This window comes from Physeter macrocephalus, chromosome 12 (assembly GCF_002837175.3).
Source record: "Physeter macrocephalus isolate SW-GA chromosome 12, ASM283717v5, whole genome shotgun sequence".
NCBI lineage: Eukaryota > Metazoa > Chordata > Mammalia > Artiodactyla > Physeteridae > Physeter > Physeter macrocephalus.
This window is the reverse complement of record NC_041225.1, coordinates 77,386,997-77,402,244: the sequence shown is the minus strand read 5'-3', so window position 1 is coordinate 77,402,244 and position 15,248 is coordinate 77,386,997. Positions and strand designations below refer to the sequence as shown.

The 15,248-nt window shown below is 43.4% G+C and overlaps 1 protein-coding gene across 2 annotated transcripts in view; it reads right to left on the bottom strand.

Moving 5' to 3' along the window:
- Positions 1 to 1,051: 1,051 nt before the first annotated feature.
- The window catches only part of B3GNT2 (UDP-GlcNAc:betaGal beta-1,3-N-acetylglucosaminyltransferase 2), a 30,176-nt gene continuing 15,979 nt past the window's right edge, over positions 1,052 to 15,248 (bottom strand). The window contains exons 2-3 of one of the 2 annotated variants that reach the window (XM_024133603.2): positions 13,006 to 13,166; positions 1,052 to 3,571 (exon numbers count right to left, since the gene is read on the bottom strand). In XM_024133603.2, coding sequence (XP_023989371.1) covers positions 2,369 to 3,562 — 1,194 coding nt within the window. In that variant the 5' untranslated portion in view covers positions 3,563 to 3,571; positions 13,006 to 13,166 and the 3' untranslated portion in view covers positions 1,052 to 2,368. The remainder of the gene's footprint in view (positions 3,572 to 13,005; positions 13,167 to 15,248) is intronic. The other variant, XM_024133602.2, reaches the window with a different exon arrangement.

The window sequence follows — 15,248 nt, the reverse complement described above, 5'->3', positions numbered from 1 at the left end:
TATCCCTTTGCTGAAAAGGGTGATCCCATGAGGTTGATGACCAGTGTTGTGGGCTCAGGTAACGACTGCATGAGAGCTTCTGTCAAATAAAGAAGAGCCAGAGAGCATCTCACCCACCAGACATTGTCAGCAACAAGGACTGATGTTCGAATAATGGCACATGTCAAGAAGAGGCTCACCAAAGGCCCTCAGGGGTCCTCCAAACATGTTTCAAAACCTGCTACATCTCTTCTTTCTCTGTAGACTTGAAATCTCAGTGAAGGAGACTCCCTAAAAGAAAAAAATTAAATCTTCCTCAGAGGAGAAATCTATTACTTAAGAACACATGGTCAAGTTACATGGACACAAGCAATTTGTGAACCAATTGCCTATGAATGCTCTGAGAGCTTCATTACTCTTTTCTACACCTGATGTGGTGATGTGGCCACCACCCTCTACTCACAACCACTGGAGCAGAGGTCAGATGTAGGCACATGAACTCTTTAGAAGGACCAAGCTTACAAATCTCCAAACCCACATCGAGTATCTGTGCCCTCATACTTGCTCACATGTATGGCCTCAACATTCCCACTAGGAGAGGACAGTGAGCTACATGTTCTCACAACACTAACCCTTCTGTTTTTTGAGTTTCATCCAATGCCTACTTGTTTTTAATTGAGCGTTAGCAGTTTCTTCTCAGCAAAAGTCTAGGAAAGAAACTTGAGTGGTCAAAGCTGCTCTATGTTTCATCACCATGGATACAAACCCCAAAATGGACATGGCTTAGGATGATACAATATTTAAGATGCTGCTCCATTCCACTCACTCCATTTTCAGTGAGTATAAAGAGATAAATCCTTTATACTCACTGAAAGTGGAAGCATAAATAAGTATTCATACTCCTCTCTAAAGACTCTACACGGGAAAGCACTTTTAAGAATTTTAAATACAAAGCCAGATGAAAAAGTATAGAGTTCAATATTACTGTAATAGTTTCTGAGGGGAAAAAATGGCTTCTTTGGGGAAAATGTAATTAATTGCTGGAAACAGAGATTATAGATTACACATTACACGTGACAATTAAAAATATGGTGACTTTATTTCCATCTTCTTACAATCCCCAGAATCACATCTGGTAAGAATCTTCATATCTATAACACAAAAATGTCTCAAGAAAGCATGTTACAAGACAGTATATATAAGCAACAGTTTGGCAGAATTCTATTTCATATCCCCCCCCAAAATTTTTAATTCAAAAATAACAATTAACTTTATTTAACATATGTTATACTTCCTACTTAAAATACCATGCTCTAGTTAAATAATTCATCAACAACACTGTATACAAATAAAATATTACACAAAATATATTTAAGAAAATGTTTTGGTATTTGATCTGAACAATAAATAAAAACACAGGCACTTCTACACTGAGACAGGAAAGCAGTCACTACTCAGGATAATAATTATATATAAGCAACACATAATCATGTTGGCAAGAATAGAATTCTGCAGTTTTAAACTGACAAACCACTGATAAAAAGGTCTGCAACTTCAATCTTTTCACTTAAAGTTCAAAAGTTACATATGCTTTCCTGGTCCACAATGCAAAATCATAAACACAATATGGTTACCAGGGTCAATTCAATCTTCAGTTTGAAGATTATGGAATCATACTCATTATTTTCAAATACTAAAAAAGAGAGAACTATCATGACACCACCCAGCAAACCAAATACAAGATAGTTAAGCTTTCTCATTATTATGACCAAAAGACCATAACAAGATAAACTGGATGAATGTCACACGGTGATTCCCATTTTGCAAAACTGATTGATTAGATTAACCCAAGGAAATGTTGGGGCGGCAGGAAATTTCAACAGAAGTTAATTTTTCCAGACTATTTAAAAAATTCATCCAAATTTCATGAAAATAAATGTAATTCCATTTCACAAAAAGCATTGAGTCATATATAACAGTGTCTTTGTAGCCAATAGGTTTATGAATACCTAAACTGCAGATAATTCACTCATTATAATGGGAAATAGGATTACCATCATATGAGGGCAAAACAAAAATAACTTAACACGATCAGATTCCAGAAACATGATTTCAGATGACAAGGGGGACAAGTTAGAAAATAATGACCACTAGCCAGCAGGAAGGGTCATAACCATTTGTCCTGTCCTATCCTACATAAAAATTAGGATCTTCTGCTTTCCCTCTTCAGAAAGTACTACACTGAAAGGTTTAGAGGCCCTCATATGGATACTACTCATAAAGGCAGTTTTGATGGTTTTACATAGAAATTACCTCTAATGTGAGAGAACACAACATGGGAACTATTTGAGATACATCTTTCTATGCAAAATTTAGTTTTGTACATAATTTAGCAACTTAAATGAGCATTTTGCAACCGAGACCAAATATCAATCATCTCTTGAGGTTTTCTACTATGTACCAACATCAAACCTACATAAGAACAAATGTTATTCCTGTTTTTCTCTTCTATATCAAATGTCCTGAAGCCTTTGTGTTTCTCTGGAACGAGGCCAAGTTTCTGAAGGCACATTCCAGTATAAACATCATCGATGGGGTAGAGAAGAACCTGGTCAGTTACATTGTATAGCCTCAGGGCCAGGTGGCCAGAGTACAGGAATCCACCTCCCCCTGCATAAGGGGGGTAGACGCCAGTGTAAACAACTTCCGGGATGTAGTACTTGAGTTTCTTATCCCGATGAGGTCCAGCATTGTGAATCACATCACCTATAAACAAATCTTTGGCTTTGTTCTTGGATAAGCTATTCAAGTAATTCAGGATGTGATGGGTGTTCACAAAAACATCATCATCACCCTTGAACATGAACTCAGCATTTGGGCAGGAAGTGCTCACCCACCTGAGAAAGAGTACTTCTTTCAGAGATAAGTTGAAGAAGGTGTCTCTGTAGTTCCACATAAGAATGTCTTGGTGCTTCTGACTCTCAAATTTCAGCATATCTGAGAGGTCAGGATGGTTGTCCTCTGCGGGGGTCTGGCCCAGTAAGAAGACTCGCACCACTGTTTGGTTCCCCACATTGGTTTCTTTGCCCCAAGATTCCCGAATCGCTTGCCTTCTGTCAAAATGTGAAGTAAGGGACTTAATCGCCAGCAATAAGAAGGGCTTCTTTGCACACTTATCGGGTTGATCTATAAGCAGTGAATAATTTCGACATCTCAAATACAACAGAAAGTCTTTAAATCTGTCTGGCAAACTGTCGAAACCTGAAACTACTGACGTGACCCTCAGGTCAGGTTCACAATAATTCAGATGGCTTATGTTGGAAAATCCGTATGCTTCCCCTGTCTGGTTGGCTAACATGTTCAAAATGGGATTGTACTTCCTGTTCAGCTTTTCTTGTTCCCTGTTCCAATATGCCTTGGGAGGGTCAGATATCTTCCAGAACTTTTCTTTGGGTATTATTACTTCCTCTTTTCCATTTTTTTCTTGGCTACTGCTTTTGGAGACTTCCACAATCAAATAAATGAAGACATTTACCATCATCAGGATTCCCAACAACTTTATTCTTCGACGTCCAACACTCATTTCTCATATCTGAAATAAAAGAGAGGAGCATTGTATTGATTAGATTATTATTAATTGCGTTTGCTCACATGTCACTTGCCTCTTTTTATGTCCCCCGGAATAGCGGTTTAGAGTACAGATTCTAGACTTGCACTGCCTGGGTTCAAATCATGGCCTTATCATCCTAGATTCAAGCTCTGTGACCTTGGGCAAGTTGTATAACCAATGTCTCAGCTTCTCCATCTATAAAATGGGGATAATAACCCACTTCATAGGATGGTTGTGAGAGCTATATGCCTTTATATGTAAGCTTTTAAAACAGTGGCTGGCCTATAGCGAGCTGTGTATAAATGACCCTTAACGCTGTGGCTGTTTTGGACACCGGAGGGCAAAGATACGCATTAACTAGATAATTCACAGGTGCTTCAACTTCCTTGCTTACACAAGGACATATACAAATCAGTGTGCTGCAAACGGATGTGCTCACAATTCATAATAACAAATACAGTCTATATTTGTTATTATGTACATACCTGCACACACACATAACTGTATTTATGTGAGTTGCAACATGTACAGTTCCATGTCATTCACTCTGATCCCCTATTTTACTCTATTTTTTTTTAAATGGTGGCCACAACCTTGAGTTGTTTCCTGACCTTCCATTTTACAGATGAGGAAACCAAGGCAGAAAGATTAAGACACTTGCCCAGGGCTGCAGGGTTAGGAGGTGGAGGAGACACTAACCACACTGAGCGTTCAGAGAGATGAAACCAGCTTCACACCAGCTTCATCCAAATCGCCCACAACTGAGACCAACCAAAATGTCATCAACAGAAGAATGGATTATGAAACTGGGCTATATTCATACACTGGAACAACTCCTAGCAATAAAGATGAAAACTACTGCTACGAGCAACAACAGTGTAGTGAGGGAGAGAGAGACCTCAAAACTCCATTTATGTTAGGTTCAAGAAGGCAAAATTAATCTAGGCCCTAGAAATCTGAAAGTGATAGGGGTAGGGGTTTTGAATGGAGAGAGTCAGGAGGGGCCTTCTTGGGTATAGAAATATACTGTGTATGTCTTGATCTGGATGAGGTTTCATGGGTGTATACATCTGTCAAAAGTCAAACTGTATTCTTAAGATCCCTGCTGTTTATAGCAAGAAGGAAAAGAGAAATGAAAATGACATTTTAGTGAAATATCAAAGGCCAAGAATATATTTCAGGCTGTGGGCAACAGAACAAAGAAAGAGTAATGAGATGGTTTGCTGGGGTTGTAACTGCAGAGTTCTAACACTAGTGAGACAGAAAGCCCAAGAACAACCAGTTAGATAAGCTTGACATTAAAAGACAACCCCAAAAAGTGGAATGGCAATACTCGGTAAAGAATTTTCTTATCAGGTTGGGACCTCCCTGGTGGCACAGTTGTTAAGAATTTGCCTGCCAATGCAGGGGACACGGGTTTGAGCCCTGGTCCGGGAAGATCCCACATGCCGTGGAGCAACGACGCCCGTGCGCCACAACTACTGAGCCCACGTGCCACAACTACTGAAGCCCGCGAGGTCTAGGGCCCGTGTGCCGCAACTACTGAGCCCACGTGCTGCAACTACTGAAGCCCAGGTGCCTAAAGCCCGTGCTCCGCAGCAAGAGAAGCCACCGCAGTGAGAAGCCTGTGCACTGCAACGAAGAGTAGCCCCCGCTCACCACAACTAGAGAAAAACCCGTGCACAACAACGAAGACCCAATGCAGCCAAAAATAAATTTAAATAAAAAAAAAAAAAAAAAAAGAATTTTCTTATGAAAAACCCGTGCACAGCAACGAAGACCCAATGCAGCCAAAAATAAATTTAAAAAAAAAAAAAAAAAAAAAAAGAATTTTCTTATCAGGTTAATTCTACAGCTGAGAATTCATCCTCAGAAAAGAATCCCAGAGAAGTATTGCTTCTCAGGCACGGTGCATTATCTTGATACAGGGAGCCTCTGAAGTAGGTATTGTTACTTTTATTCCCATTTTATACCTGAGGAAACAGATTTAAAGAAGTAACTGTGTTAAGGGCAGAGCTAGAATCCTAGCCAAGGTGATAGGGGTTCTAAGACCACCATGTCAAATGGTAGCCACTCATCTCTGACCTCTAGAACAAAATTTTTTTTTATTGGGGGGGGCTGCAGTTAATAAACATTGATTCTTCTAAAATTTCAATACAAAATGTGAAAGTTCAAAAAGGATGGTGTAAAGGAAACAGTTTGGTATCACTGGAGGAGCATGGGATTTTATTTGTTTTTTTAAAATTGAAGCATAGTTGACTTACAACATATTAGTTTCAGGTATACAACATAGTGATTTGCTACTTTTATAGATTATACTCCATACAAAGTTATGATAAAATATTGACTATATTCCCTGTGCTGTCCATTACATCCTTGTAACTTATTGATTATGTATTTTAGTCAAGGGTAGTGTTTATTTATTTATTTGTTACTCTAAGATTTAAAAATTCACTGGGTTCTAACAAATAGTCTGAAGGCAGAAGTATTTGTCATGCTGAGAATGCTGCGAAGTTATCACTATGTTGAACAGTCCAGATTAGATCAATGGGAATTCACAAACTGTTTTGCGTCTCTTAAAATCTGTCCAGTAGATCCAAATCTAGTTGCTTGTATTTATCACTGCTAAATAGTTTTGGTTAAGGACATATAAGTAAAAGATGTTTATATAAAACCAGTCCCTACACCATACCTTCCACTCCCCAAAGCCTCTACACAGCTAGAGAACATGGCAGATGATAAAGTTATGTGGGTGCTCTCAGCTCACCCAGGTAAGCAGCCTCCCATCACCACTCCATTCTCCCCTCACTTCTCAACCACTACCCACCCTCCACCCCTCAAGAATCCTACTACTGAGGTACCAAGAAAGGGCCTTCGTAAACTTCCTCCAAAGAAGGCGGTTAAAAAAAAAAAACAAAACCCCACAAGATATTCCCTACTCCTTAATTATAGTTTTAAAGGGCCCCGAGTCACACACAACCTGAATAATTCATAAGTCTATGGTCCATGCCCTCCTTAGGTCAGCTCCTTTCAAGTGAGCCTCTGAGCACACCTTTTATGCAAACTGAAGGCCAGTACATCTTTGGCACCCTAAACCTCTTTGTTATGGGCCTAACTTGCCAGGACAGGAGAGCTCAAGTGGACACTAAACAAACCATTCTCTCTAAATTAGGATAACTTTCCTAAAGCTGAAGTAGCACTTGACCCAGTATCACTGGTCTTGCCCTTCATGTGAACAGGCTGAAAGGAGGACAAGGAAAAGTATGAGGGTGAACAAAGAAAGACTACAGTGAGCAAGAAGATCTGGAAGGAAAAGCAGCACACGCTATGAACAGCTAACTACTAGGCAGAAATTTTCAACTCAGAAAAGGAGTATGGATATCAGTAGACTATTCCTGAAATGTCTACAGTAAAACAGGTCAGCTTAAGGGAGAAAAAAAGAGAAGCACAGTACTTTTCCATAGCAGGTCGTGAAACTATAAGTTAATTTTCCTAGGAAAAGATTCAGGGTCAATAATATAATTCCAGATAAATGAGCCAGTTACGCATCCAGACCTATGGATACCTGCAATCCAGCCAGAACCATCTGAACTGGTGGTGTGAAGTTTCGTATCACGAAAAGCACCAATCCTTCTTTCAGGAATACTTTGAAGAGTGCATTAAGCTTGCTGACCCTGGCTAAGGTTTCCAGCTTTATCACGGCAATTCAGGCTTTTATTTCTGCCATCAAGACCCAGCCAGGACCTCCCATATTCTCGGCCAAGACAGGGCTTTGTGGCTCTCAAAGGGACACCATCCTCCCCTTGTTTCAAGGATTCGAGTCCTTGATTCAAGGATTCCAGAACATTTCCTGTCCATTTCTCACTTGTGCCCCCTCAGGGAAGCTGAGAGGATACCACTTTACCAGGGAGCAAAACAGAGGCTCCAAGAGGGTTATAACTGGGCTGCCTAAATGTCACCACAGAGTTAAGAGGTAAGGCCAAGATGACACAGTCTTCTGGCTCCTAATCCAGGGCTTTTGGGATCTCCTCCTTCTTCTACAAGGCATGGCCACATTCTTGTAACCTGGTCCAGGTCAACAGTGAAGTCTCAAGGGCTGGCTCAAGGATGAAAAGACCCAAGGCACTGGGTCATGGTACATTTGGTTGTTACAAAGATTTTCCAAAGAAAGGGAAATTGGAGCCTAGAAGCTCCCAGCCCCACTTCTGACAAGGGGCCAGCCTTCCTTTTCTAAATTCCCAAACGTGCATCTTGGGCTAACTCTTACCACTATTTCTAAAGGGCATTTCTTCCAAACCAACCTGAGAAGGAAGGGTAGGAAAACCACCCAGATCCTCAATTATACATTTCCATCGAGTGTAAATATCAACTTTCATTTGTGACTGAGGCACAGTCCCTCGCATGAGAACTAGACTCTTACAGTAAACCAAAGTTCATGGAAAGGAGGTTAAAGCAGTGACCTCCACAAAAATATCTGTGGGAAAAAGCTCTCTGAATATTTGACTAAATATTCCCATTACAGACATAAAACCAATTCCGTGTCCTTTTTTGAGCAGGAAGTTACATTGCTCAAAAAGAATTTTGAGTAAGAAAACCTATCCTGAAGCTAGGGAAGATGTTATACAACCCTCACCGTGAGACACAGAATTTTTACTGTGAGTAACAAAAATAGAAAATCCCATATGCAGACAAAGAACAACCTTAGCTTTCACTTTATACTTGGGAGTAGACTCTCCCCAACAGAGACTGAACAGTCTTAAAATTTCTAAAACACTTCAGTTGATTTTGTTTAACAACAACTTCCTTCTTTATTTCGCAATTAAAATATTTAGAAAGGTAGAGACACACACACACACAAATTTGTTAGCTGAAAATGGATTATAAAATAGTACAGATGCCATGCTTAAACTATGTGAAAATCCAGATAAGATACCACACAAAAACAAAACCGGGTTAATCAGGGTGGTAGGATTATAGGTTATTTTCATATTCTTTAATGCTGCCACACCATCTTCCCCCTTCAGCAGCCTCTACCACTCACATCTAGACTGCCTGGGACGGGGGCTGGGGCACATCACACACAAATCCTAATGCCAGGTCCCCATTTCTAGAGCCCACATCACTAGCCTGGGCCATGGCCCCCCAGTCCCAGACACTCCAGCCCTGTACTGGACCCTGCGGTGTTCAGCACAGGCTCCGTCACAACATCCATCCCTAGATCACTGCACACCTTTCCGTGGGCCCGTGCTCTCTGCCTGAAGCCATCTATTAGAGAGGACTCCTCAAAATAATAGTAGAATATGAACACTTATGCTTTATTTTAATAAATATTTAGGTACCACTGGCTATGTGCCAGGCACCAGTGATGCTATGAGGCAGATACTCAGAGAGGAGATTTAACTTGTCCAAGGTCACACAGCTGGCAGATGGCAGAGCCAGGATTCAAACCTAAGCGGCTCCTCCTAAAACTCTAGCATCTGAGTTTTAAACCATGATACATGTGAACACTGCAGCACAGGCTTAGGACGTATGGTCTGATTTTCGATGGTTAATCTTCTTAAAAGATTATTTTAAAAATTGTTTTTATTTAAAATTTTTAAAGCTTTATATTTATACATCTGAACCCTCAAAACTACCATCAGTCAAAGTCAGATATGAGAGGTAGGGCAGGGTCATAAGTAACATTTACTGAATGACTATTCTGTAGTCATTTCCAGTATGCAGTCTAAACAATCCCAATGTTTCATTCCTGGACACTAGACTGGGAACCACTAAAGAGGATGGTCCTAAAAGGTTCCCTCCAGTTCTGAAAGTGAAGCGCTGGCCAGAAGACATTTGAATGTGGCCACTGACCACCACAAAGACCCCTTCTCACAAAGCTCTGAGTCAGAGCCTGACTCCTCCACCCCAAGGGGCTCCGGCATGTTAGGCAGACAGCCACGAGTAGCTGGTCAGGGACAGAAGAGCAACCACACCCGGACCCAGTCCAAAACCTGTGCCCAGGACTGCCTTTGCTGCCCGCACCCCCAGTACCAAAGTGAAAGATAAAAGAAAGGCAGGACCTTCCTGTAATCAGAAAATGAAATGACCAGCCACTCCATCTAGTCAGGCTGAGGCTTGGAGGCGAGAAATCCAAGTTCCGGACTCGGTCACGGGAGTCTGAGCAGGCAGCCTCCCTGTCTAGGGGCGTCCTGCTTCCTGCTCACTCTCCTGCGCAAACGGGACCCACAAATCCTCCAGGAGATACAGAGCCCAAGCCCGCTGCCATACCACGGAGGCAGGGGATGTGTACGTCATTCTGCCTGCCCAACTTCCCCCATCTTCCCTCCAGAAGCCTGGTGAGAGTGGCTAAATCCTCACTTCCCAGGCTTCTAACATCTGTTGCCTGGTCCTTGCCAGACTTTTCCAGATTCTGCTCAGATAAAGAGACAGGGAGAGCTTGCAGCTAAGTGGTTCTGGGGGCCACCTCCCAGCACTCAGGGCAGACAGTGGGGTGGCGATAGGGGTGTGAGTGCAGCAGCTCAGTGGGACCAGAAGAGCTGGGCCATACCTAGAGCTCGTTCCTTAATGGGAGCAAGAAGCCTGGCCTCGGTTCTTGCCTGGGCTGGTGCCGGGGAGCCCCAGGATTCCCCCCACAGTCTCACCTAGAAGCTGCCATGAAGTGAGAACATGTGTCTGACTGCTTTCTGGTCTGTAAGTCCTGGAACAACTATCAGCTAAATTCAAGGTATTTGTTTCATAGTCATTAGCAGTACCCTTCATGTTCCAAATTTAAAGGGAAAAGTACATATGATGAATCTATTTACCTACATGCCCCCACAGGTGACATTATACATCAAAGTGTCTATATAGGACGTGTTTTGGTCCCCATTGATTATAGTTCCCCCCAAACCCAATGTGGCCGATTTTCTCAAATGGTATTTATCATTTAAAATAAAATCAATTCCTAAGCTCATTCTTTAAATAAACGTGCATAGAATTTTCAGAAAAGGAGAAAGAGGAAAATTTAGTAAACAATGACAGGGAATTAACCCTCCCAGAGGCCATCCGGCCCCTGCCTTTGTAAAACTGGTAAGAATTTTAGATCTTCAGTGTATAAGATTATGTCAATATAAAACAAGGCTCGTAGATGTTTTGAGGATGGAAATGTTCCAGATCCATAGTTAGTCTGGTACCTGGAGTCAGAGAGCCCAGAATTTAATTCTGGTTATGCTACCTACGACTAGCTGTGTGACCTTATGCAAGTTGCTTGACTTCTCTGAGCCCCAGTTTCCTCATTTATAAAATGGGGATGATATAACCTACCACACCAGGGTGTTGTCTACCGTGCATTGGGCTTTCAATAGTTTTCCTTCACAGGTTCTGATTCCTCCTCCAAACACTAAGCATACTTCTCAAGTTTTGTCATTCATTGCCTCTTTTACAAATATTCTCTCTCTAGAAACCCATCTATCCATCGTCTTAAACATTACCTCCAGAAGAAGTATCACAAGTTGACCCAGCTAACTCCAGATAGTAAATGCCGTGTGGAGTTTCTCTTCCTGGGTCCCCCATCTGCACTGGATCAACTTCCCATGTGCACTCCCCAGCAGGACCTTGAATTGCTTCTTCCCCCTGCTTTCCACATCCAGCACATCTGTGTTCCCACCTCTGTAACATCACTTGCACCTCCTCCTCACCTGTCCTCTACCCCATTCAGGCTCTGCCACTGGCGGCTACGCAGGAGCCCAATGCCTTACTTCCCACAGCTCCCAAATATGCCCTGTTCCCCAGCTACTCAGTCTTCAGCCCCTGTACATACATTCCCTTCTCATGCTGTTCCCTGGTTTGGTCACCACCACCAACATGGCATTGCTCCCTCATAGCCTAACTGTAACTGTGTTGTCTTCTAAAACTCCTCTCTTCTCCATTCTTGGAGCTTAGGGCCTCATGGCCTCTTCCCCTCTTCTGTGAGTTCTCCTGCCCAAGGATATGCCCCAGCCTAAATACCAGCCTCATTCCTCCAATCTTCTCACTCACATGCCCTTCTGGTCCCTTTATGACGATTTGTGCTTCCTTTCACACCACCTCCTGCCAACATCCTCCATCTCCACGCCATATACACTTGAACCTCCACCACAGCGAACACATTTCTCTTCCAGAAAAACCCCAGCTTCACTCTGCCACCTGAGGAGTGCCCTCTGTCTGCCATGCCTTCCTGAAGAGCTTCTACTCCTAAATTAGGTCAAGTGTCACTCCTGAAGAGCCCACCTCCCAGGAGTTAGGGCATCCTCTGTGATCATCCTGCGCCACCATTACCCCAGCACATGGCATCTGAGAGTCATTCAGCATTTGCTGAACAGAAAGGTATTTGGGTCATCTGGTCAAGTTCACTGAATACAGATGTTCAGTAGAAATGAGATTAACTAAATATACATGCCCTTTCTCCAAAGAGATGACACAGGAAAAATCACTTATATGTGTGCTAGTCAACGACACATATGTATTTATAGAAATCTGTCTCACCTGGGTGCGAGCAAGATTTGAAGAGGTAAACTGTGGTGAAAAGCCCAGCCCAGCCCCTCATTTCCCACAGGCAGCCCAGGCCCTCCAGTGTGGGAATGCAGGAGCGTGGGATTCAGCAGTGCTTCTAGATGAGGGCTCCATCCGTCCTCTGGCAGCACATCCAAGCCAACTCTCCTTCATCCCACCCCCACAGAGAGGAGCCTCCACATTCCTTCCTGGTGAGGGGAGGACCTCCAGCAAGTGTTACCCCCACCAAGGCCATGATAGCAGAGGGACAGGGTGAATGTGCATAAAGGAAGGCAGGCCCCAGTACAGACTGGAAGCTTGGGGGCATCTATTTACCTAGGTGGGAAACCATTTTAGAAAAGAAATGCTGCAATGCAGGCAGTCACTTCTTGGGGAGCTTCATGTGCTTTGGAAGCCCTTGTTAAGAGCCTGTACATGGCTATGGTTTGGTAAGTGTTTCCCCTCCAAGCTCCAGGACCTATGTACAAACCAGTATAGTCTGGCAGGCTCTCAACAAGCCCTCAGAGAAATCCCTAGAAGATTTCTCTTTGATTCATCCTTCCGTTTGCTTAGTTGGGTTACATGGAATGTATTCCAGTCTGGGTCCAATCAGGAGGCAGAAACCACACAGTAATTCAAGCAGGGAAAGTTTAAAAATATAATAATTGAATAACTATAAAGATGGAATAGAACTCTAATGCCCTGCACCAGATGAAAAGTACCCAAGAAAGGACAAGCGTGGAAGAAAAGTTCAGAGCTTGTTGAAGTAGGTATAGGTGGCAGTTCCTGGGTTCCCAGGCCAGAGATGGTCCAGTCACCAGGAGAACAGGAACAACCCTTTGGGATGCAGGCACAAAGCTTGGAACACACAAGAGTCCCCATCAGGAGGGTTTCAGGAAACAAACCTTGCAGACCGCTGGGATGGTGTGCAGAGAGAACGAGGGTGCGGAAGGAGTCATGCACACGGAGGGAGTCTGGCTGCCGCTGGAACAGGAACTGGAGAGGCCTCCCTCTGCAGGAGCTTAGCACGTCAATGCATGGCTCGGACAGGAACAGCTCAGGGCCACTGCTCAGGACAAAGATCAGGTGGCCAGCTCACTAGACAGCCAGGATCACGGGGCTCCCAGTGTGTATACATGTGGGGGCTGAAGAGAAGCAGTGACCTAGGCTGGGCACAGGCTCCCCTTTCTACCACGGCTGCCAGGGCTGGAGAGAGGACACAGCAGCCACATGCTGGAGAGAGCTGTGGCCTGCAGACCCGCAGGAAAAACAGCAGGCTCTACAGGAAGCCTGGTTCTAGACTCTGGGAACCACTACAGGAAGCCTGGTTCTAGACTCTGGGAACCACTACAGGAAGCCTGGTTCTAGACTCTGGGAACCAGGAAGGAAAATCTCTTTCTCCTGCAACATCCTCTTCAGAGCCCTCAACTTAGAGAAGGCAGAGGAAAAATATTTGAAGGCTCTGATCCATTTTCACAGATCAGGCAACAAAGGGTGAATTTGGAGCTGACAGGCAATAGTTAAAAACTGATACAAGTTAGAGATCTCTATATCACCAACCTGAAGTCATATTCCAACCATGAACACTGTTACTCAAGTCTGGAGTTATGGGAAAAGTGTATAAAACATGGGTCCTGTACAGTGAATTGATAGACAAGCAATAAATACGAGACAGTCCATTTGTCGACAGCAGAGGACGAGGCAGGGACCTGAGTGGGGCTTGAAACAGGGTGGATTTCAGAGATGTGAGGAGAAGCAGGGCAGGCAAGAGGTTGGAGGCGTGGTACAGGGTGTCTGCATGCAGATACCAACACAGCCAGTTTGTGGGCAGATGGATGCTGAGGCCACTGGAGAGAACAGATAAGCGCTGTTGAGCCCAAGGGCTCTCCACGGGATGGGAGTGCACCATGCCTACATCTAACGTAACAAATGCTGCTGCCAGAGGGATTGTAGGAATGTGTTTTCTTTCACAGCCCCTCTATTAAAAAAAAAAAAAAGAGACTGACTAAATCACACAAGAATATGAAATAGGGAAAAATGAAGAACTTCCAAATTGGATGTCCATGTTGATTACAAATACAGTTGGCTATTGTGTTCAGAGATTTAACTTCTATAAAGCAGATTAGGTTCACAAGCGGAAGACAGCATGATCTGAGGGGTTCATCTTCTATCATCAGATCTCTAATGCACCTCTGACAGAGTACAGGCATTTGGCCTGGCTTACTAATCACTAACCCACGAGCCGGCGACTTCCCTGGTGGTCCATTGGGTAAGACTCCGCACTCCCAATGCAGCGGGCCTGGGTTGATCTCTGGTTGGGGAACTAGATTCCGCATGCCACAACTAAGAGTTCGTGTGCTGCAACTAAGAGCCCACGTGCCTCAACTAAGACCCAGCGCAGTCTAATACTAAAAAAAAAAAACAAACAAACAAAAAAAAACAACCAAACACGAGTTGTTTCTGATTTTCCCTATAATCGAAAAAGAAAAACTGATGAACAACCTCATATGTGCATCTTTGTCCACTGTCTTATTATTTCCTTTGGAAAAATTACAGAGAACATACATTTTTAAAGTCATTTAGAATATAATCAAATTATTCCCCATCCCAACCATCCCCCACCAAAAACAAAAGCCAGATTGATTTATTCTTTCGCTGTACACACCCAAGAGCACAGCACTCTCCACGTTGACTGTCTTTCTTTTTAATCTTCACAAAAAAAGGACCTCTGCTTGTTTTAACTGACCCATCGTCATTCATGTGCTTCCTTCCTGACTTCCCACTCCTCATGCCCTTTGCCCATTTTCCACACCGGGATATTCTCACCTCATTTAATCTTTTTTTTCTTTTTTTAATTTATTTCTGGCCACACTGGGTCTTCGTTGCCGCACACGGGCTTTCTCTAATTGTGGCGAGTGGGGGCTACCCTTTGTTGCAGTGCACGGGCTTCTCAATGCAGTGGCTTCTCTTGTTGCAGAGCACAGGCTCTAGGCATGCAGGGCTTCAGTAGTTGTGGCACGCGGGCTCAGCAGTTGTGCCTTGTAAGCTCTAGAGCACAGGCTCAGTAGTTGTGGTGCACGGGCTTAGTTGCTCCGCAGCATGTGGGATCTTCCCAAACCAGGGCTCGAACCTGTGTTCCCTGCATTGG